The following is a 23,267-nucleotide window of genomic DNA, read 5'->3' on the forward strand; positions in this document are numbered from 1 at the left end:
GGTGAACAGTACCATTTCTCCCAGGGCTAGTTTCATTTACATTTATTTACAAACGCATACAGTCATTATTTACAGTCATAAATAGCAACAACCACCAAGCGTTCTCGAATGCACATAACGGCGACTGCTGCTAATTTTTCCATTTTCGCCTACTGTTCTCCCGCTCGATACGCTACTTGCACCGATCTGTCTGAATAAAACTGCGATATAATAAAAAGCGCGAGGGTACAATGCAACGGACATTGCTAACGAAGTCCGCACTAACTCTACCGTCGATATAGTTAACAAAGATAGATATAGTATCGTGACGATCCCCGAGGCGCCGTTCGTTCGGGCCTCGAATCTTCTTCAGTCTACTTGGACAAGTGTTTGCCACTTGTTCGATGACTGTCAGTGTCCACGGGACATCTTGCAGGTCCCGTGGACACCGAGAGGTCTTCTAAACTTCAGCGATTTTCACCGGTAACCAAGAAAGTTCGTACTTCTATACTTTGCTGTGATCACACTGTGTAAAGTCTGAACCTGCGTAAATTGTTAATTTGAAGTGTGTCAGCGTGAACACAGTACGATGTCAAGTATGTTGAGTGAAAGCTTATTTGACGGGGAACTTGACTAACTTAATTAACTAAATGGTCATTCACAAAATTGACAATTTCAAAACCGACGAGACCATTCGTTTCCGCTGATTTAGAAGATGATCTTTCTTGGTTACCTAACTTATCGTCAACCAATAATCGCAGCGAGCCGCAGTTGCAGCTTTCCCTCGTTAGCGTCTCGCTTTTATCCCCACTCCTACAAAATTATTTCGGGCGGGAGGCCTAACCGAACAAGCCAGCCAATAGGAAACAGCGTCCTCTATTCGATAGAGGCTCGCTGTACCCTCCAAACCGTGCTAAAAAGGGAAAACTGTAACTAGTTGGCGTGAACCCGATTCTTTCCTAGGGTCTTCGTTTGTTTTAGGCGACCGAGTCAGTCTGTGAATCCATCGATCATCGAACTGGGACCTTTCAGACTGCGTTGCAGTCCATGAAGAGGGTCCTGCAGTCCTGTCCAGCGCGTCCTCGTCGTCCTGCTTCGTAAAGAGCCTCGAGACCGACTCCGCTTTGCCTTTGGAGGATGTAGCTGGTCGTGTACCTTGAAGAAGATGGCGATCAATTAAACGAATGGCCCATAAGAATTGGCTTAGCAGTAGAAATTATCACGTTGTCCATTTGAGAAAAAGTAAAGGAGGTTCTCAATTAAATTGGGTAGTAATAATCTAGACACTTACGATCCAAGTTGACAGAAGATGGACGAAGTCCCCTGAGCATCCGCGACACACTCAGCGCTAGCCTCGCAAAGAGCTCTCTCAGCACAACCTTGCTGGCCCTCGTCCTCCGCTCGGCCAACATGATTGAAGCTCTTCAAGGACCTCATGTAGCCCTGTAACCGAATATTTAATTACGAAAAATAATAGCGAACAGCTGTGTTCGCGCGTTCATTCCTAACGGCCGGTATCACGCGTGCGTAACCTCGTTCTGCCGGCAGTTATCGGCCGGAGTCACGGAAGCGTGAAGCGTTAGTTTGCGAACAGGTGTTGCTCTTTTTGCGAAAGCCGTGTGGAACTCGCGGTGCGTGAAAATTTAGTGTAACTCGTGGTGTTATTTTCGAAATTAAATGTGTTTGTTGAAGCAGCAGTGATGTTCGAATGTTTGAGAAATTAGCTCAATTAGCGAAGTGAGCTGCAATTACCGAGGATATTTCTTATGTATACGCTTTTGAAACCAACTTGAGTGGATAAAGTATAACACGACGAGAACGTCGGAAGTATTACTTAGCAGTATGTACTGTTATGTTGTTTCCAGCTAATTAGAATTGTAAATACTGGAATACTGTATACTTTGTATTTTGTAAATTGTACCTTCAACATAGTGATGGACGCGACAGCCGCCTCCGAAATAGTGTCTCGTCTTCCTGCGGACCTAGCAGTGAACGATCGATGGGAGAAAGAGGTCTTCAAGGCGTCCAGTAGGTTCACCACGATGTTGATGAACTGCTCGAATGAATTGAGTCACTTTTGTACATTATACATGACAATATACATTGTTGAACATTTGGATCGTGTAAGTTACCTGCATAGGACTTCCGTCGTTGTTGACCTTGTCAACGCCCTCGATGTCGCCATGCTGAGGACCACCAAGGAAAGCAGTGATCACTCTCAGACCCACTGCGACTGCATTTGCCCAGGGACTAGCAGGTGCGCCATCTTCAATTTCATTTTTACTGGCCTCGTTATCACCGGCTACGCGCCCCAACAATAGTCTCATCAGCACTCCCAGCATGTTCGACCAGGAGAAGCTGGTGTTGCTGGTAGTCTCCTGAAATGAATTAAACAATTGAGTGTCTCATTCTTTAGAATAAAATCAAGCTAATTATTCAACTAATTGTAGCTGAGTGTACATTGTTCCTTTCCTCTCACCTGAATCTGATTGGTGTTCACTTCGTTCAAGTCGTCGATGCCGACCTTCTTCATGGCGTTCGGTTTCTCCGCGAACTTCCGGTCGTCCCTGACCCGTTGCTGGCTCTGCTGAGGGTACTGAGGACTCTGTGGCAGCGCTGCCACCTGTCCCAGCACCAGAGCCACCATGCACAACGCCACGTACTGTTTGGAATACATTCTGCAAGAATAGATCAGCAAGATCAGTCTTCCAAACAAATTTATTTTACTCTGAAGGTTTTAGGAGTTGGAGTCAAATGTTATTAGTGGACTACGGGTCTTTATATGCAAAATAAAAATATAAAATTGAAATAGAATTTACAGTTTATCATGCTCATAACGAGCTGCGTAATGGTAACAGAATTTCAGGAGAATTTTTGTAGGAAGCTGAAGAAGTTAAGATGAGATGAAGTGTCTCATTTGTTATTTCGTTGGCATCGGCTGTTATTGTTATGATATTGTTTGCACCGTGTTCTGTGATAAGGCATCAAGATCTACGTAACAACGAGACCGCAAACGTCGGAAGATGATGGCTCTTCCGATTCGTCCGGTCTCTAGGGGTTTCCTGCGGCTGGACCTTGACCCCCATACGAAAACCGAGAAAAAGTAAAACCGAGAACGGTAAACAGTGGACGCGACTCGCGCAGCTGGCGAAAAGTGTGTCAGAACGGCTAAGGTCGCCTTGGCAGCACCAGCTAGCCCACTTCTTGGTAGATGCTGCCAGTTTGTTGAACTCGAACGGTACCGTTACAGGGAAACGCGGCCGCGATGTACTGTCGCCCTTGCTCGGACCGATCAACTGAGGAAAAATGGTAGTGGCGACCAGTTCATAGCACGTGGATACACCTTCGATCACAGTAAATCAATTCTGCCTCTTGTAAGCTTCGAAAATTCTCTCAATTCTACAACGAACTTGCTGAGAATTCACTGATAATGTCAAACAATCGACAGAACAGAAAAGGTTAGGACAATGTCCTGGGATTCGACACAGAATACATTGTTTCTTTAGAAATGGATGCAGTGTTGAACAATATTAGTAATGTTTCCAGCCCGCCAATTTTATAAACCCTAATCCTAGTATTCATGAAGCAATTCTCGAAAAGCTCTCGACATCGAAGTGATCGGTGTCATCAACGTTTCTAGCCCGCCAATATTACAAAGTCTAATCCCAGCATTTATTAAATGCTCTGTACAAAAGACTGTTTCAATGGAAACAAATAGAAGGCAGAAAGACGTGAAGGGGACGAAGAGTTTCTTCGTGAAAGGTTCTGGACGTCGAAGAGATCGGTGTCATCAACGTTTCTAGCCCGTCAATATTATAAAGTCTAATCCCAGTATTTATTAAATCGTCTGTGAAGAGAACTGCTTCAAGTGAATACAAGGTCAAACGAAGAGAATGAAATCGGGAGAAGATCGAGGATCTTCGTGAAAGGTTCCCGAAGAAGAGTAGATCAGTAGCTCGGTGTAGATCGTATATCTACAAGAGGAAACACAGCGAGGGTGAGATTGGTTTGCGAGGATAGTCTAGAGGCTCTTGCGGCTAACACCTTGTGGACTTACTCACTTCGGTTACTTTCAGCTGGACTTCCTTGACACTGACTCTCGACTCTGAAGATGAAATTCCTCGCGAGGCCTTCTATATAGCTTGCGCACTTACGTGGGGGGCAGACCGCGCGGCCAATGACCACACGCCTTTGGCACTATTTTCAATGGCACTGACCAATCTTCCGCCACTGGCCGCCACGGACCCCGAAGATCCAGTTTTGAAACAGAGTTTCTTTATGTCCCCCGTTCTCGCGGTCGAGTTGCGACCGAATTCTTGTGCCAAAAGTCTTTCGCAAAAAGTCACGTTTCTCGTTCGTTTTCTGGGTACAAAACTCTCGAGGCTTCGAGCAAGTCATCTACGTACGTGCTTTTGATCCTCTACTCAAAAAATGATGGCCGCTCTCCATTAGAAATGGGTTTAAGGTACATAGAGGTGAGACAAATAATTTTGAGAATCAACAAACTTTGAGTATTTTGACCCGGAAGGCTCCCAGAGGATGGAGCTAGTCTACAAATCGTCTACAAAATATGCATTTATTTCCTAACCGTTTTGATAAGTCAACAATAATAAATATTTCTAAATCCTTGGGATATATTCACTGTTCTGAATTTGATCTACTCATGTCTGTCATAAATGCGTAAAATGCATAAAATGTTGTTTAACAGTTTTTTAATCTTTCTACCGTTTTAAATTTCTTCCTACTCATCTTCCCATAAATGTATAAAATCTGCAATCTGCCAATAGCTGATAAAAACGATTTTCTGCAACACTAGCGCCAGACTATCCCCTTCACCTTGAAGGAAAAATTTGGCAAAACAGCGAGCTCGATCAGCAGAGATCGCGAAGGTTCGATCGGGGGATCTATCGAGGCTTTCCTTTTCTTCTTGAAGGTTCAGCCGATCGATGCAGTCCAGGCGATCACGATCCATCATAACTGTTTCAGTAGCGGGACGCTGGTGTGGTGTGTCTTCTTATTAGGAGGATCTCGCTAATCGCCGCGTGCCTGAAACGACCTGGGATCCCAGGAGATCGTCGGCCGAACCTCCGTTCAACGTATTTGCCGATCTAATTCTCCTTTCCGCGTCAGTCAGAAGCATCCTGTCGAAAAATAAAGGATCGATCGGGAACGACGGTGACCACGGTGGAAGAAAAAATCAAAAAGGAAGGCACGAATGCCGTTGACCAAGCTTGACACACTTGCGGAGTCGAATTGCCGCGTTAGCCCGTCGTAACGTTGGAGACCGGTTGCTTATAATTAAAGGAGTGCGCCCTACATGGTGCATTTCCTCGGTTTACGACGGTTCCGAGAGCATCCTCGAAAATTTCGGGTCATCGAAAATAAAAGTACAGCCGGCGTCGAAAACTAACGGGTGAAGAACGATCGGCTCACGTAAGCATGCCGGAACGAGCCGCTTGCATTTTTGCAATCGGTACAGATAGACTTGTCGAAATGTCCCGTGAGTCTGCGAAGTCCGAGGATCACCGTTATGTCAATAATGAAAGTTAGTTACGGTACTGAACGGGTTCGAAGTCTCCTATGCAGATCTACTAGAACGTACTCTTACTCTACGAATGGGGAACGGTGTAATTCTCTTCTAAAACGAGGATTTTCTTACAGGCACGAATACTTGAATGCCGGTTCGAAGTGAGTAGGTTGTTATCCGATCATTGACACGAGGCTGGAAGCATTAGATGTTAAAAGTATGTGACGTTCTGAACACATAATTTACATTGCTCATCGAATGGTAAGCGTATATTTCACGATTCAAGATATGAATCTTCAAAATGTATCATCTTTGATCCTCTGCCTGATCCTCTAATTAGGATAGTTCTCCAACGTCGAACAGAAAGTCGTAAGAAAAGCGTTTTCATCAATGTCATCCAGAGCGGACAGGGCTGCAGATGAAGAAGAATGTATGGACGAAATTGTCGAATATTTTACGGCAACGAAATGGGTCTAGCAACTCGGCTACCATAGAAGGAGGTCCCTCCGTTTGACGAGTTTCTAGGTTAAGCACTGTTCTATGAACTTAGGAAGAACGCCGAGGAACGCCAGACTCGTTCCTTGCGACCGATCCCGAAGAAATAATCAATGCTCTTCCGTCTATAATAAAGCCGAAAGGAATAGATAGCATCGGGACCGCTATTAGACCTTTACCACTGACACAGAAATGCATCGACATACCAACGAGCGTGAACCCGTCATTTTCTGTTCTGTGCCGCTCCTTCTACTTATTTCTGACCGGAGATTGTTATCTTTTATCTTACTACAGCCCTGGTTGGGTGAGTCAACGATGATAATGCAGGATAAACTACGAAGAAAACCATAAGCACCGTTGGATGCTGACTACAAGACTCTGGAAGACAGAAGTGGCAATAAATTCCACATGATCGCATCTGAAACAGTAAAATAATGAAAGTTCAGCTAAATTTTCACGTAGATGTGTAGTTAAACATTAAATAAATGTTAGCAAAAAATTAAATGAATGTATAGAAAATAATACATTCATGAAAACGAACATTTATGTAACGATTTGTTTGTGAACTTCGAGAGATAGGATGCATGTGTCAGTTGTCTAGACTTGAGGCAGCCCTTTACTAATAAATTTCGATTATGACCTGTCGAAGAATCTTCTAACCGTGTAACCTTCTTGATTAGAATATCCATTACAGCTACTTGACACACAAAGCGTTAACATAGCGGAACATCCGAACGCGCTGCACTCGCGTTTGATGATTTGTATGCAGCCGCCCTGTTCTCGCGTGATCCACGCATATTATCCCGCGGACAGGTACGTCCAACAGGAAATGAAACGAACAGGCTGTTTTCTTTCTCTTAAAGAACATGCCTCAATGAAGTAGCGAACAATTGTTTTTATTTACAAGATGGGAAGGACTCGTACAGATCTTTCAATATTGGATTTCCTCAGATGCTGGAAGTTTTCTAATAATGAAAGTCCTTCTAAGGTATTCTGAAGATTTCAAGGATCTCTAGATCAATTTTTCTAGAGTTCCCGAAGCCCTCAATACACTTAAAAATTGGGAGGAATAGTTTAACTTCTATAGAAATGCGAGTAGGTACATTTCCGATCCCGAAAATCATAATCTTTAGTCACTGATGAACACTATTTATAGGAACAGACGATTCTTACCACTCTGCCCATAAGGAGCAAAGCTGACAGCGACATGAATCATCTGCTCCGAAAAGCAAAATTTAGGGCCACTTCACGTAGCAGTAAAACGACGAAACTGGTAGACACAATTACCGACAGGTGGTAAAAGTGATTCGCTACACGATGGCGCCACTAACTATTTCTGTAACCTATCTGTCGGTAACATTTGTCTGTCAGCAGTACCAGCAGAGACGAGGCACCGACGAGATCTCGATTACCAACGGTGGTACCCCCGTTGCAATAATTGATTGCAATCGTAGAATCTTATAAAATACAGGGAGGGCCGGAAATCGTAGTACAGTCGGGCAGGGGGTGATTCTATATAAAAAAGTAAGAAGAAAATTCGGTACAAGTAACATTTTTTTATCCGGATCTTCATTTTCGAGAAAATCGAGTTTGGAAATGCAACGAATACACGTGCTATTGCATAGGGATCGTCTGACCACGTCTGATCACGATCAACCAATTCTACTTCCTGCATATACTAAAGCACGCGAACCTGGCTTGATTCGTCTGACATACAGACGTGGTTCGATATCCATCAGATGCCTCCGTAATACATAATCGTACATTATGCACAACTATTACGGATTATTACACAACTGAAGTCAACTCAATCCATTTTAATGACAGTTTTATGCTTATGCTATAAGCGATGCTGCAAAAATAATTGGAAAGGATGGTGCTGATGTTTTATTTAAAAAATGGATGTATGATGATTAAAAAGAAAAAATTTGGCCCATGGGGGGATCGAACCCACGACCTTCGCGTTATTAGCACGACGCTCTAACCAACTGAGCTAATGGGCCTTGTTACTTGTAGGTTTATTATACTGTTGTTGTCAATTCTTTTTCGAAATCAAAGTCGTATTTTATCTGACCTTCATTATCTTTTAAAATATGTATCGTTAAGTAAGACGTTTACAGTTTACGACGTCCATGCTCATTAACTTATGACTAACATGACTGAATCGTTTTTGTTTCGTTGGTGAGTATTGTCAAAGTTCAAAGTATTTTTCATTATTAAGAACGACTCTTGATAATGAGTATGATAATGCATTGTCAGTTTTTTATGCAGGGTGTCGACCACAGATAATTAAAAAGATATTATTTCAGGTTTGTTTTCGATCTTTATCGACGATAAAGATCTCTTTATCCGTCAAAAGCAGGCACAATCAATCGGATTGATCAACTCCAACGATTGTTAATCGTCAAAAAACAAAACTGCTACCGAATGTTTCTTCGAACACATGCTTTATTCGTAAGCAACTCTTGAAATGCAAACATTAGGTCGGAAAGAAAGTTCTTACGGTTTTTGTTATTTTGATTCTATAATAAAAACCGCAAGAAGTTTCTTTCCGACCTAATAGAATACTGTAAACTTTAAGCGTATTGAAATATATTTTACTGTAATTGAGTTAATATCGACAGCGAAGCGTAATGAACACAAAAGTCTGCGACTGGTAACAGAAAAACTTCATTTGGCTGAGGTTGTTAGCATAGTTAATGACCAAATAAACTTATATAAGTGCCAGAAGTCAAGGATTATCATAAATTATTTTTAACTCCGCACAAACAAGCGTATCATCTGCATGTAAACTGCCTCGTCAGAGCATTGATATTAACGGTCGAATATCCGTTGACCCCACCGTAGCGTCACGTGACATTTCAACCCTTAATGACTACCGAAACAATAATGTCTCTACACTTTCGTTTCGCACTCATCCATGTCTGCTATAGATGCATCAAATCTGTAGTCTATTTGCTGCAGTGATAACTCTGAAGTTATCTATGTATATACCGATGCTATGTGGACATTATCCACATTCATGCTGTCTTGACTGCCGGATGGATTCTTACGCACTTACCAATGTTCTTTTCTTTGCAAAAATTTCCTTTGGAACCAAGTGTCGTTGTTGAGTAGTTTCTTGGTTGGACCAATAATATAATTGTTCGCACTACTCGTAAACTTGCACGTGGTGTGCCGACTAACTATATGTCTGCCCTTCGAAGGTTCTGGGGTAAGTGCCAGTAAGTGCCGTGACACAGTCCTCTCACCAAAAGGCACTCTTCCCTTCGCCACTCCGTGGTCAGATCCTCTTGGAACAAAGTCCCAATTCTTTAGGGCAGTGTGGCCTTGGGTTGCATACCCTCGGCAAGTTTCACTTGTCACATCCTCATAAACATGACCTTCCTGAACGATAGCTGAATGGCCCAGTGCCCACTCGCCATCGTCCGACGACGGTTCTGTTTATCTCATGCATCACTATTCAGGATGTCACGTACACCCAGGTACACATAATCCTTGCAATCTTAAAACACGTTGACGCTAACATGTCTGTGACTAAGTTCTCGAAGGACCACTTCCCTCAATGAGAAGAACAACATTGCAAGATTTTCAAACAATACTTTATTCAAAACTAATGTCTACGAGAGACTCGACTGTCGGTACAAGATGTCTAGGTTTTGAAGTTACTAAGCCGACAGTCGGAAAGAATCTGATGTGGGGCACACAGGACCAGGATAAGGAAAACATAATCCTTCCCTCTCCTTTACAATTTTCAACGCGTGGGGGTATCGATGGAGAAGAGGGGCGAGTCGCAAGATGAATCTGTGGTTGCAAGAAAAAACGCCGCATGTCCCAATTTAAAAAAAATTGAGTTTATGCATTCATTGAGCTTCGTAGTATAGAATTGACGTATTTACCAGAAAAAAGTCATGAAAACAAATTCGAAAGGCTCGATAAAATAATACAATTTAACCGATGTCCTATGTCGAAGCATTAGTGATCGAAACTTTAAACGGCTATATCTCGAAAGTGAAAGTGTGTGACATGCGGCGTTCTTCCTGACAACCACAAAAATATCTTCGAGTAACTGGCCAACGAGTGGACCCCAGAAAATAAATAGGGTTCGAATTTCGGCGCTGGGGCGACGACAAGACGACACTCGAAGACATGACATATACAGTCGAGGATATGTAGCACGTGGTGTCCCAGGGAATAAACTACGGGCAGTGTTGAGCAAATTTTATTGTAAATAATAAATAATTAAATATTATTTGAGAGGAATAATATTACTAATAAAATTTAAGTAAATTTATATAGGATTAATATTATTTGAGAGGAATAATATTACTAATAAAATTTAAGTAAATTTATATAGGATTAATATTATTTGAAAGGAATAATTTTATTTAGTTCTATTTTAATTCTATTTAGACTTGCTCAAATAATAAATAATTATTTTTACTTTTTATTTGAATATCCAAATAACAAATCTTGTAACTTTTATTGAACAGCTCGATACATTTAAACAATCCTCACGATTTGCCACACAACCAATAGTACATCTGCCTACTTTGACTGTTGTTCCCAATCTGCCTGAATCTGTCTCGACGCGGCTGTCGCCGAATTCGCTTCGCGAACTCTCTCTCTCTCATTCTCTCACACATTCTCTCGTCTTTCCTCACTCAACTTCCTTTCTCACTCACTCACTCAATCATACATACACCACACAAATAACTTTATTTATTTATTGCCCAACACTGACTACGGGTAGAATTTCGGCGCCTGGCCGAAATCTGGAAAATCCAGACACGACCAAACAGGGGTTCCTTGTTCTAACCGAACGCTTATACAATATACATATCTAAACAGTCGTAATCCCGGAAATTTGGTGGAAAGTCTTTATTTTGTACCAGAGGAATGGTGCTAGGATGATCAGGAAAATTGGAAGGGACTGGTAGGGCAGGCATGGACGACGCTGGCTCGAAAAACACATGTTGCTGCATCTCTCCTTCTCTTGCTCGGTAAGCTCTCATTTTCTTACTCGGTAAGACAGTCCCCATCACGTCCACTCCGACAGAGGAGTAGCAGCAACATGTGTTCTTTGAGCCAACGTCGCCCAGGCCTGGAGTAGGGGAATTGTTGGGGAGGGAAAGTGAAAGTTGGTAATGAAACGATGGTCACTGGCGAGGACATCTGGTTTTCGGCTATGTCAAGAGTGGGCTGAAATCAGAGTAGGGCAATAATCAACTAATATTTAAAAATGACTATGTAATAGTCTTCTTGAATGTTGATCATAGCAAAATAGTCATTAGTCAAAACTTTTTGATGAGTTAGTGATAACTAAATGGCCAATAGGTAGTCACAGCTCTATGTAATCGTTAGCTATTGCTTATTAGTGAATTAGTAGTAGATGATCAGTCATCATTCTTTAGTCATCAGTCACTATTGTGCGATTAACACATGTACATTAATATTATTAATTAGTTTTCACTAATTAATCAAAAAGTTTTGACTAATGACTATTTTGCTATGACTAACCAACTAAGGCCAACCAGTATGTGCAGTTCGCGAAGCTGCGCAATAGATCCGTAAACAGACGCGTAATAATTCGCGAGTGAGTCTGTGTTGTATTTGGAGCGACCGGGAGCGTTTATTGCCACCCACGCGGATCGCTCGCATGATCTACAACGGTTGAAGCGTTTAGCTCCTCGGGCAACATCCTCGCGCCTAATCGCGTAATCGAAGCGCGCAAAATGTCAGCGAACGGAGCGTTAATTGCCCTACGTTCACGCGAAATTGTTCCGCGTTGCATTAAAGGGGTCGAACGAGTTTCTCGTGATAATCAAAGCCCTTTGCATTCCAGGCTCGCAGTAAAGCTCACCGAGGATTTATTCAAAGTTGTCGGGGTTTACACAAACGGGTGACGTGCGAGCAGTATACGCAACGATTAGCACGTTTTCCCGATTAGGAAATCACGATTGCAGGCAATGTACCGCGGACGTGGAACTGAAGAACGGAAGTCTGCGAAATGCTTCCGAGATGCCAGGCTGCCAGCAAGAACGTTTCGAGCCACGAACTATTGTTAGACCGACTGTTGCATGCAAAAGACAGTCCATTGACCGTTCCTCGTCGTCTCTAGGAATAGTGAGATCGATATCTTGGGTTCACGAACCTCCTTTAGAGCGCGGAACGATTCGAACGATGAAGAATGCATCGAGGAAAAAGTTCAACCGACGCGGAAGTTCTTCCGGCATCAACTTTTTGCTCATTCATTTAAGTTGCCGTTCACGGTCATCGCGGAATAATGAGTTCGACGATTTGCACAGGCTCTGTGCAAGAAAATACATAAAAATTGTTTATCGGAGGAATTGCAGAGAACAATTGCACGTTCGAAAGATATGATAGAACCTTGATCAACTATATTTAGAAACTGTGAAAAATGACAGAATTTTAATATCTTTATATATAGTAAAATGTTGTTCGTTGCCAAAATATAATTATACACATAGAAATTGCATAAAATAAAAAAAGTACAAGGAACGTTATAAAAATACAATGTCTTTTGTCCTTTCAACTGCCAATGGTCTCGAACCACATCATTATATCGTTGATACCTCAGCCATGGGGCTGATTCTTGCATATAAAATTAATTACTTTTAATACTGCGGTGCAAAAATTTATTAGAAATATTCGTTATTATAAACGGGTCTTCGGGACAGTTCTTTCTACGAATGTCTAACGATTCAACGAGGTAGCTTCGCCCCCTGAAGCCACGACATATGATTTTTCTACGCCCTGCGTTTCCGGTGCTATTTGACGCCAACAACTTCTATTGTTGCTGCTCGTAGCAGAACAAAAAGAATATTACAACAATGGAACAATATGTCACGACATTTTGAACCGTTCTTTTAAAGTCTAAACGCGAGGAAAGTGAACACACATCGATCAGTACCATGTGACTCGTAAGATGTACATTGACTCCGAATCGAAAGGTCTTTCGTAAACCTTCTATGGACCTCAACCATGCTAATAAAACTCAAACTGGTATACTTATAGTAGGTTCTTATGTCTATAGAATGTCCGCGGATTACGTTCATAGCTGATCTCCAACTGAATGATTTTATATAATGCTATATATTCAAATATAATCACTCCGAGGTTACAAGATCATTCAAACATAACCCAGACCTAGATTCTCCCAGTTGGACTGATTACTACACTGCGGATATCATGCATTCATAACAAACATGAATAGGCGCAATCTAGGATAGCAAAGAGATAACAAGAATTTAAGAAAATCGATATACTATCGTCGACACGATAAAATTATTAATTAGGGAAATCAATTTTTTCTTAGCTTCCAATTTTGATGCGTACAAATTGTATTTTGTAATAAATAAATTAATTTAATAATAAATTAATTTAATAATAAATTAATGTTGATCTCAAAGAATTAGACACGAAAATGAGTGCATAAGGATTTCAATCGTCAGCAGCGTCCTCCTTGCAAGGGTGAAACCGCGATTCTTTCGATTTCTGTGCACATTTGTCGCTCTAAGTCGTCCACCGAGGTTGCAATTAACGTCACCGCGAATCGTCGTGGATCACAAAGGAACCGTGTCTCCATTCCACGGACCAATTACTCGCGAAAGAGGTTCTAATCGGTCCAACTTGTACAAGAGAACGGTAGCGAAGACTATAAAGCAAAACGCGTTGAGGTCGATTTACACTATCCGCACAGACACGGAACGTTTCCGACCAGACAAATATTAATATCTAATAATTAGAATGCGGATGTTTATGCAGTTTGCAATTTTTGTAGACGAACTTTAAGAAAGTGGAATAAAATAAAATCTTATTGTCCGTGGTAGTAGCCGTTTTAGATCTGAAATCAATTAAAATCATACTAAGTTCTGTTGTATTTTATATCCTAACATTTTTGAAAATTTTCGAAAGGCATAATTGGTCTTAACCTGACCGATCGGATGCGGACCATTTGACGAATACTACTGTCTGTCTGTCTGTGTCGGAAGGGTGACGATACGGAAACGAAACTGTGCGGATAGTATAAATCGACCTTTAACGCTTCCCAAGAACGGCGACTTTTCAGTTCGCGTAGTGTACGCGCGCGCGTGTGTTGTGTTTCTTAAAATACGCTCCAGAGGTTCTCCAACGCGGATTGCACCCGTGTCTCTCACACAACGATCGTAGCTACGTGAAATTAAAATTTCACCCGAAGGCGTACGTATGGGGGGATCGATGAATTGGTGCATTGACCCATGGGCGGCTATAGTCGCGCGAACTCCATTTTCATCGTGAAAAATCGAAAACGATCCTCTCGCACGCTTGAGATCTACAGATGTTGCTGGCCGCGTCGGATTAACACGAGTGATTGATTGTTTGGATCGAATCCGATCGAAAGAGATCGGGTCGCGGTCATGTGTCCAACGAAAATCCCATTCGAGTCGCCTCGGTTTCCACGTACTTTTTATCACCGGTATGCTCTCCCTCTACGAGCATATTTATATTATCGCCGGGCACATGATGGCTTAGTCGTGATCGTCTCACTGCGGCGGCCCGACACGACTTCGCAGCTGATACCGAGTAACGATATCGCGGTAAAAATGGCGTAAGTACAATGTGAGGGGAGACTGTTTCTGCGAAATTAGCGACAGTTATCGAAGCGAATACCGATGAAATTTTACCAATTTTTGGGAAAGGGGGTCCGAGAAAATGTCGCAATATCGAGAGTTTACGACCGCGGATGACCCATATTCGAAGGAGAACCGGCCGTGGACCCGTTTTACGGGTAAAACTCGGCCGGGCCGTGTACGAGACGTGTATCGTGAAACGAAAGTGATTGTGTAAGCCACGTATAAAAGCCGGAATATATCGTCGCGAGAAGTTCGTTCGTGCAATAAAGGCAGAAGTGCCCGCAGTTTCGCGCGAGAGATGCTGTTGCCAGGACAGCGAACAGCGAAAGTGAAGAGAGCGTGCGTGCCTCATATATTCTCGAAACGAAAAGTTCTTACTCTTTCTACACAGTCGTAACGTTATCTCTCTCTCTCTCTCTCCTCATCCGGTGGTTAGCGGTATTTTCTTCCTATAGAACATTCGTAGCTGTAGGAAGAAACACGAAGGTCGGGGACAAAAGTCTTTCTCTCTCTCTCTCTCTCTCTCTCTCTCTCTCTCTCTCTCTCTCTCTCTCTCTCTCTCTCTCTCTCTCTCTCTCTCTCTCTCTCTCTCTTAACTTCCTCGAAATGATCGCGAAATCAGCACGATCGCAGGTAGAAATTGGTTCGTCGAATATTCTCGAGACAACAAAACTGCGTCGCGCGCTCTCCAAGCCTTTCTCGTGATAACTGAATACACACGCTGATAAACTCCGAGTGAATCCGTGACCAGATCTGCTCGAATTATTCGAGGAAACCATGATTTCGTGACTGAGATGTGCTGGAGGTCGAGAATGACTCGTCCTATCCCATCGTTTGGATGATAATGATGTTACGATGTTTCCATTTGATATTGCGTGTTGTCGGTGACGAAGAGGGGAGATAAATAACATGCTTTCGGTTTGCTTTGAAATTGAACAGAACGGAGTTAGCTTTTCTTAGAAGCAGGATCGACGTAGTATATGTACGTGCATACAAATCGTGTTTTTTTTATAATTGTAAAAACTATCGCTTACGCATCGTATAGTGATCTAATCCATTTAGGTACTAGAGAAAATTCAGATCGTCCGGATCGGTCTTGAAGGAGTACTCCGTTCTATTTGCGTGACGAGTCTAACCCTTTGCGGACGAATGCGGAGATGTTGACTTGGGTCCATTTCCACTCAGAGTTAGGAACGTACTATCTAAATCCTGATGTTTTAAGACTTACATCAAAGTGACAGTATCAAGTAATGTCCAATTACAATATGTAAATCAGTATAGATTTACCTATTTATATATTTACCAAGATAAATACCTATGGCGATCTGGTTGTTTGGAACCATGTTGGTTAGCTTAGACGGTGTTTACTGCAGTGCGAATACCTGAACCAGTTCTGAAGCGTGTTTTGAAGTCTGGTTTCTAGTGTCTTCGGCCACTGAACCAATGCCGGCAAAGTATACAATTTTCTCAACGGTGGCCTGCACCCCAGCGACAATTTCCCGGCAAAATCGACACGCAGCAACTACCACCCACCCTGTTACTATTCCAGCCGATATTCTGAATCATCCTATAGTCTAGTGGCATGAACATTCCCGTCCGTGCTGGTCAGAGTGGCATTACAAGCGCTCGGTTCAGTCGCGAGTCGAAGACGAACGGAACCGGTTCGTCAGTTCTCGCCGATTTTGTACCTGATCGATCCACGCTGACTCGGTGAGGCTTCCTTTCAGTATCGCCGTCATCCTCGACAGGATTTAGTGCCTTTCAACGTTCTCCTTAGGAAAACGTTCATCTGCGGCGTATGACACAATTACGTATATGTTGTTTGATACATGTGGCCGTTAATCATCGAGCACAGTGCATAGTCTATTTGCGAACCGCGAGAATACCCTGCAGATGTTTCCTGACTTAACTAGCAAAAACTTTTGCACAATGCTCTCCAATTAGATTTTAATCGTCTTTTTGCTTCCTCGCAGTCAGTTTTTGCGGCAGGCGATTTCCATGCACCGTGATCCCGATTTCTTCTTCGGCATTCCCCGTGACAGTTCTTAATTGGCATCGCCTTGAAGCTGATTTAGCTCGAGTGCTTTTCACGCATCGGCCGAATTGGCAGTAAATGTTTGTAATTAGGCTCGTTAATGCGCGCGACAAGTTGACGCTTTCTTCGATGACGACAACTTCTGACCGAGGGGGTGTTCGAAAGCTATTTTTATGTAACGCCGGGAGAGCTGTGTGTTTGCCGGCTTGACATCGTTTTCGACTCATCACGCAAACAAAAGGATCGCTCGCAAATTTTAGTCGATGACGCAGCCAGGGATCAATCGAATCGTTGTTGTGTCAATCGCTGCAGCACCAGTCGCTCCAGATTCTCCGAAACTCCCGAAGTGCCTCATTCTTCGAGACCTGTATCAACAATCGCGATTAGTTATATCGTTCTCGTTTGAACTCCCGCCCGATCAAGATAGAATAAAAATAATCGTTTGTCGAAGCTCGTTTCAATTTCGCAAACGCATTGTCTTATCTCGTCTTACATAAAGGATGGTAAACAAGACCGTAAACGAGACTTTTATTAGCGAAATTTATTTTTAGATTGCAATCTCGGCAAACGATAAATCGTTAATAGCGTTATTTCTTGTATAAACGATACGGTGTGTTTGGGATCCGTTCGATCGTCTTTGAAATACCGGTTTGCCGCGAATACGACGTAAACGCGCCTCCAAAAGGCAGAATTACATAGCTGTGTGCTTCCACGTCCATCCCCGTGCGACGCATTTCGCAAACGGTGAAATTGAAGGTTGGCTCGGTGCACTGGGGATTTTACATAATCGCGTTCGACTGGTGTGCCGTGTTTGCCAACTCCAATACACCGGAAGATTCCGAGGGGAACCAATTCGGGTAGCCGCGAGTCATGAAGTTCGTACTTTGCTTTGACAAACCGAGTTAATTGGTGAACGAGACAGAGTGACTGGTCCTTTTCATCAGCGAGCCTGGGATTTTCGTTTTACAGGGGAACGCTCCGAGAAAACATGGTGAAGGCGTACGGAGGGGCGTTAATCGCCGTCGACATCTTTATGATACTCCTGAAGATCTTCTACTACATCGGAGAAGGGATCTACAGGCTATTCGTGCCTGTTGAGGAGAAGAGCGTCGCTGGAGAGACTGTTTTGGTATTTTAGCCATGACATTTTCGTGTGGCACCTGTTTCTTAAAAATGATGCAGCCCGTTTTTATTTTGCATAAAGATCCGCAGTCTAATTATAATAATACACAACGTATTTTGCATCTTTTAACGTTAAATCTACGTCCAGAAGATCGAATTTTTTCATTTACATTTTGCAGAATTTTAAATGTGCGTATTCGTCTATCGAAATTGCATATAAATTTCTTTGTTTCCACGCCACATGTAGATAGCCAGTTTTTAAATGCTGTTGAATCATCCAGCAAAGTAACTGCATATTCATTCTAATGAAGTATCCTATATTTCTTGTAATACTTTTTGCTTACCTCATTTACATAAGCGGTCCTGAGATTGACTGATGCGACCACATGCTAATCAAATGTCTGTATGCCCACTGCATAGGTGACGGGCGCAGGACACGGAATTGGCAAGGAATTAGCGCTGAAATACGCATCGCTGGGAGCAACAGTTGTTTGCTGGGATCTGAATCAACAAGGAAACGATGAGACTGTAGAGGAAATTAAGCAACTGGGCGGGGTTAAGGCCTACGGCTACAAGTTCGTATTCGAATCGACATATGTAAATTAATTCTAAAACTAAGTCTAAAAAAGCTAATAACACGTGTAGTACTAATCCCATACATGACATTTCATATGCACCGATTTTACCATGACATTCTGTTAATCTGTAATGAGCTATAATTTAAATGTTCGAATAACATGTGTTTATACTTTTCGGCGAGCTTGCGTGTGTTACAAACCTAATGTACAAATATTTTTCTGTGTCAGATGCGACGTATCGAAAAGAGATGAGGTGTTCAAAGTGGCGCAGAAGGTCAAGGAGGAAGTTGGCGATGTCACGATCCTAGTCAATAACGCCGGCATCATGCCTTGCCGTACGTTCATGGACCACTCGCAGGAAGAAATCGAGCGAATATTCAACATCAACGTGTTAGCACACCTCTGGGTAAACTTGTAAAACAATAGTACACCTCTGGGTAAATTTGTTCGTATCTCCTTAATTCTCCACAGACTCTGCAAGCTTTCCTGCCTTCCATGATCCAGAAGAACCATGGGCACGTCGTTGCCCTGTCGTCGATGGCCGGAATCGTCGGTCTGGCGAACCTGGTGCCATACTGTGCCTCGAAATTCGCTGTGAGAGGTGAGAAATTTTCGTTTATCTTCCACCGAATATCTTTCATCATCCGAGTCTGTTTCTTCTAATAAACGCAGGGTTGATGGAGAGTCTGCAGGAGGAGCTTCGAACCGCGAGCCCTAAGGACAACCCTTCCCAAATCAAATTCACCACCATCTATCCGTACATGGTGGACACAGGACTCTGCAAGAACCCAAAGATCAGGTAGGACTCTCTGAGCTGGTTTAGTTTCTTTGATCTCACGTAACTGTGCCTAATGTTCAAACAATTGCTTAAAGTTAATCGCATAACGTGTGTTCGCATGCAGGCTCGATTATTGGACCAGAGGTGGGCACACTTTTTAAAACGAACCAATCAACTATTAAATGTAGCGAGGCTACAAGCTGCTCTATTCCCAAACAGCGTACAAAATGAAATTGTGTGAAAAAGTAAAGCTAGCGTACGGACGCGATAAAGCAACCAAAAGGTCCTAAAAAGTCAATAAATCAGTCTCGAGATCAGGAATAACATTGATTTTGTATTTTAAAAAACGACGCGATTAAAATGAAGAACATTGCGCAACGAGATAATGATTATAATTTTGGGAATCGAGTGGCCTGTATGCCGTCCCAATTAGAGCTCTTGCTACTCGCATATTCGACTCGTTACCAGAGCTTCCTTTCGCGATTACTGAAAGATGAAGTTTCTGTGTAAATGTTCACCAAGTATACTGAAATTGAGTATCTGAGTTCGAATTAGAGTTCTGGTCCGGATAGAATTTGCGTGAAATGATTTCCATTTAACACACATGATTTTGTTTTTTATTCAGGTTCCCGAGCATCATGGCACTGGTTTCACCGAAAGAGGCAGTTGTTGAAATAGTTAAGGCGCAGAGGCGGAACATCCGAGAATTGTCCATTCCCGCGATCTGGATCTATGTCAACTCTTTCTTAAGGTAAGCGTCGACGGCGGCAGTTCGATAGTGATCTTCGATGAATCGACACGGTCTGTTTCTTCCAGATGCCTCCCTGAAACGGGCTTGGTTGGCGTGATAGACTTCCTCGCTTCGGGCGTCGAGGCGGACAGTTAACTAATGTTCCTGGGACACCTATCCTAACAAACGACAAAGAAGAAGTCTTGTCGACGATCCACGCCAACGCTTATGAACTATTAAACACAAAACGAAAAAAGCGGGCTATTTACATATCTGAGCGGTTTTCTAGTATTATTGTGTGCACAATAATTCTGTTCATAAACTTGCGGATAAGTTATCGATTAGGGAATGGAACTCCTTGGAATATTCCGTTCACCATTCACCATTATCTTCGAACACATTTCTAATTTTCTCTCTTACTTGTTGTCGGTATTTCATAAGGAGTTATGCATAATGTGTGTAAAACTGAAGAAAGTATTCCTTGATGTGCAAGAAAGAAACTTGTATTTACTGAAGTTCTTTTCTTTTATCATTTTCTAACGATTCATATTAAATGAATGTTGCCTGATACCTGTCTCTGTTTTTCTTTTGATTGTAATCCGTATCCTCCGAACGATCGATTAACGTGCAAACATGTGTAATAACATCAATATAATTTATTTTATCTTAATCTAATCGAGACACACAGCGGATTTTTCTTCCTAAGATAAATATCAAAGATTATCGAAGCATATTTTTAGATAAGGTCGATAAACATTGGAAAACAGGTAACAATTGTATAAAATGCCGTTAAAATAGATACAAATTGAGTCTTAAAATATTTACATATCACTCGGTATATTGTTCTGACTACTGTCCAACGTGTTTTTCAACATCTCTTCCAGTTTGCTATAACCCTTCAAGCCAACCTTAGCGCCGGCCACTCGACAACCGAAGCTCACAGCTGCTTGTAAAACACTTTGCGTAATAAATTCGGTATGGCTCCATTCTGTGCTTTCTATGTTATAATTCCTTTTGATGTTCCGTTGGTAGTCCTCGTTATTCGATTCAATCGACTCGGACATTCTCTTTTTAACATAATTTAATTTCGCTTTGTTTAAATAGTGCAGCACAGCTGCATTGAACGTATCGCCGGCACCCAAAGTGTCCACAACTTTGTGTGGCGAGAAAGCAGGAGATTGTACTGTGATGTTATCAGGAGTTCTTGCCATAGCACCTCGATCTCCCCAAGCACAGATCAAAGTTGCCCTGGAAAATATAAAATCAATCAAATATTTCTACATTGTATATAATTTATAAGAACCCTTGATCTTTACCACTTACCCAGACTTAGCATCGTCGCTAATGTTCTTCAGCGTTTCACTCATATTATCGTAGCCCCTACTTTGAGCAAAATCCTTAGATATAAATGCCACGTCGACGTACGGTAGTAAATCTAACAATTCCTGCCTGGGACGTTCTAGCTCCACGCTAACTGTGATCGGCACTAGGTTCCAATCCTTTTCCTTATCTGTGGAATCTTGAAAGCAACTCAACATATCATTATAATTTTCTATACACTGCAACATGGACAATACTTCAGCCAAGTTTCTGCCTTCGAAATGAATCCAACTGTAGTCTTGCAGATGCAGTTGCTCGAAATTCTTCAGCGTCAATTCAGGCATGCAGGGATTGTGATGTAATATTGTGCGTGAACCGGTACTCTGGCTCAGAATAACCGTAGACGTTGGACAGCCTATTCCTTGTACCATGGGACAGTGAGAGAAGTCAATGTTGTACTTTTTCATATCGTTCTGTAGGAAATTGATGTGCTCATCCATGCTCAAAGTACCAAAGAACTCGCACGAGGTTCCCAACAAAGAAAGGACTGTGCAGGTGTTGGACGCGTTGCCTCCTCTTTGCCATCTGTATTCCACAGATCTGAAACATGGGAAATAAGAACAATAAGATAAAACTAGAAAGTTCTCCAATGGTACAGTATTCTTGACTATTATTCTACATACATTATGCATGATGGTAACGATTACAGTAAAATGTACTCTAAATCTCTTTAACCCCTTGCTGTATGATTTTGTTCACGGCTACAACAATTAGGTCATATTTGTCTCTATTAATCCTCTAGAAGAAACAGAACATTTGTATACAATGTATGTCTACATTAACACATTCTCTACTCCTCTCATAATTTCGATTAGATTAATTTTATACACATTGCTATTTACATACAAAGACTTTATGACTATATAGATGCACTATATTCAATAAAACATTTTCATAGTGGAGGTAGGTAACGATAAAATGATGGTAGCGAACGTGTCAATGATTAAATATTGATAACAAAGACATAGAATTGCACGAGTCTGACTCCATATTGTGTGGCAAGGGGTTAATGGGTATACTTACAATTTTTGTTCTATTTTGGCTCAGAAAGGAGAGTTGTTAAATTTCAGTTGTTAAATTGTATTTATTGGAACGGTAATTCTCTCTAAATTTGTCACGACTATCAGTCAACCATGATTTTCTAACACATTCATGAATTCAGATCATCCGAAATGTTATCTTCAAATATCAGCTGATGAACGGAAATGAGAGGCGAAAGATGACATTGCGCAATCGCACGCGAAAGAAAAATCTCACCTTTGATCAGAATCCTCCGCGGGGTAGTGCTTGCAGGTTTGGACGATGTCTAAACAAGTTAACCCGATGCAGACAATCTTTTGTTGGCTCGGCACCGCAGCAGAGGACATTGCAACAATTTTCTGATAGAAACTTGAAATCATGTCAACTGCTGTCCAAAAGCACTAAAATCGCATCAAATTTCTGCCAGGCAGGCGACGGATCCTGACTAATCACCGTACACACACAAAACAAAATTTTATGTACTGATAATGCGTACCCTGTACTTTCGTTTCGTTTATACAACATTCCCCCGTTATCGGTCAGATTACGCGTAAGAGATGATTGGATCCACTCGACCTTTAACACATCGCATAGAGCAACATCGATAACTTCTTAACTCGATGCAGCTTTTATGCCAAAAATAACGATAATGAATCTCATTAAAAATAGGATGACAGCTGACATACAGGTGACATCGCGAAGCATCAACACCACTACTTTATAGCTTAAACAATATAGTGTACCTTGTGCGACATCAACAAACTCAAATTATACGATAAATAAAAATTCTTGATTCCAGTACAAGTTTTTATCTGCCATTATTGCAAAAGCAGCGTTACGTAAAACCGTTTGCGACGAAGTTATTTCGTGTTTTTACGATCTAAAACTCGAAATTGACGATACGAAATTCAATTTCCCGCTTCTCGGACGCGAAAAGATTATACAGGGCGTCCCAAAAATGTCATACTGCTTTGGAGGTGCTAATTT

The 23,267-nt window shown here is 42.0% G+C and overlaps 3 protein-coding genes and 1 non-coding gene across 8 annotated transcripts; 1 reads left to right on the forward strand and 3 right to left on the reverse strand.

The window, feature by feature from the left end:
- Positions 1-27: 27 nt before the first annotated feature.
- Positions 28-4,193, reverse strand: LOC143214280 (uncharacterized). Of its 2 annotated transcripts, none has more exons than XM_076435102.1 (6): positions 4,041-4,193; positions 2,459-2,657; positions 2,112-2,357; positions 1,901-2,032; positions 1,271-1,422; positions 28-1,134 (listed from the first exon to the last, which is right to left on the reverse strand). In XM_076435102.1, exons 2-6 carry the CDS (start codon positions 2,654-2,656, stop codon positions 1,008-1,010), a joined length of 855 nt encoding a protein of 284 aa, XP_076291217.1. In that variant the 5' UTR covers position 2,657; positions 4,041-4,193; the 3' UTR covers positions 28-1,007. The 2 variants fall into 2 exon arrangements, with proteins under 2 accessions (XP_076291217.1, XP_076291218.1); XM_076435103.1 differs by having other exon boundaries at positions 4,037-4,180.
- A 3,737-nt stretch (positions 4,194-7,930) lies between these two features.
- Positions 7,931-8,004, reverse strand: Trnai-aau (transfer RNA isoleucine (anticodon AAU)). Its single transcript has one exon. It is a non-coding gene; the product is annotated as a tRNA-Ile (tRNA).
- A 6,451-nt stretch (positions 8,005-14,455) lies between these two features.
- LOC143214630 (short-chain dehydrogenase/reductase family 16C member 6-like) lies at positions 14,456-20,450 on the forward strand. 4 transcript variants are annotated; one of them, XM_076435907.1, is made up of 8 exons: positions 14,456-14,612; positions 17,642-17,801; positions 18,215-18,369; positions 18,601-18,778; positions 18,844-18,973; positions 19,045-19,171; positions 19,776-19,901; positions 19,967-20,450. In XM_076435907.1, exons 1-8 carry the CDS (start codon positions 14,608-14,610, stop codon positions 20,034-20,036), a joined length of 951 nt encoding a protein of 316 aa, XP_076292022.1. In that variant the 5' UTR covers positions 14,456-14,607; the 3' UTR covers positions 20,037-20,450. The 4 variants fall into 4 exon arrangements, with proteins under 4 accessions (XP_076292022.1, XP_076292024.1, XP_076292023.1 ...); XM_076435909.1 differs by lacking the exon at positions 14,456-14,612 and adding an exon at positions 14,819-14,976; XM_076435908.1 differs by lacking the exon at positions 14,456-14,612 and adding an exon at positions 16,045-16,347.
- On the reverse strand, positions 18,214-23,012 carry LOC143214629 (ketohexokinase). Its single transcript, XM_076435906.1, has 3 exons — positions 22,518-23,012; positions 21,204-21,800; positions 18,214-21,128 (listed from the first exon to the last, which is right to left on the reverse strand). The coding sequence occupies exons 1-3, from the start codon at positions 22,658-22,660 to the stop codon at positions 20,702-20,704; spliced, it is 1,167 nt and encodes a 388-aa protein (XP_076292021.1). The 5' UTR covers positions 22,661-23,012; the 3' UTR covers positions 18,214-20,701.
- Between the last annotated feature and the right edge of the window lie 255 nt (positions 23,013-23,267).

Source organism: Lasioglossum baleicum, chromosome 12 (assembly GCF_051020765.1).
Source record: "Lasioglossum baleicum chromosome 12, iyLasBale1, whole genome shotgun sequence".
Taxonomy (NCBI): domain Eukaryota; kingdom Metazoa; phylum Arthropoda; class Insecta; order Hymenoptera; family Halictidae; genus Lasioglossum; species Lasioglossum baleicum.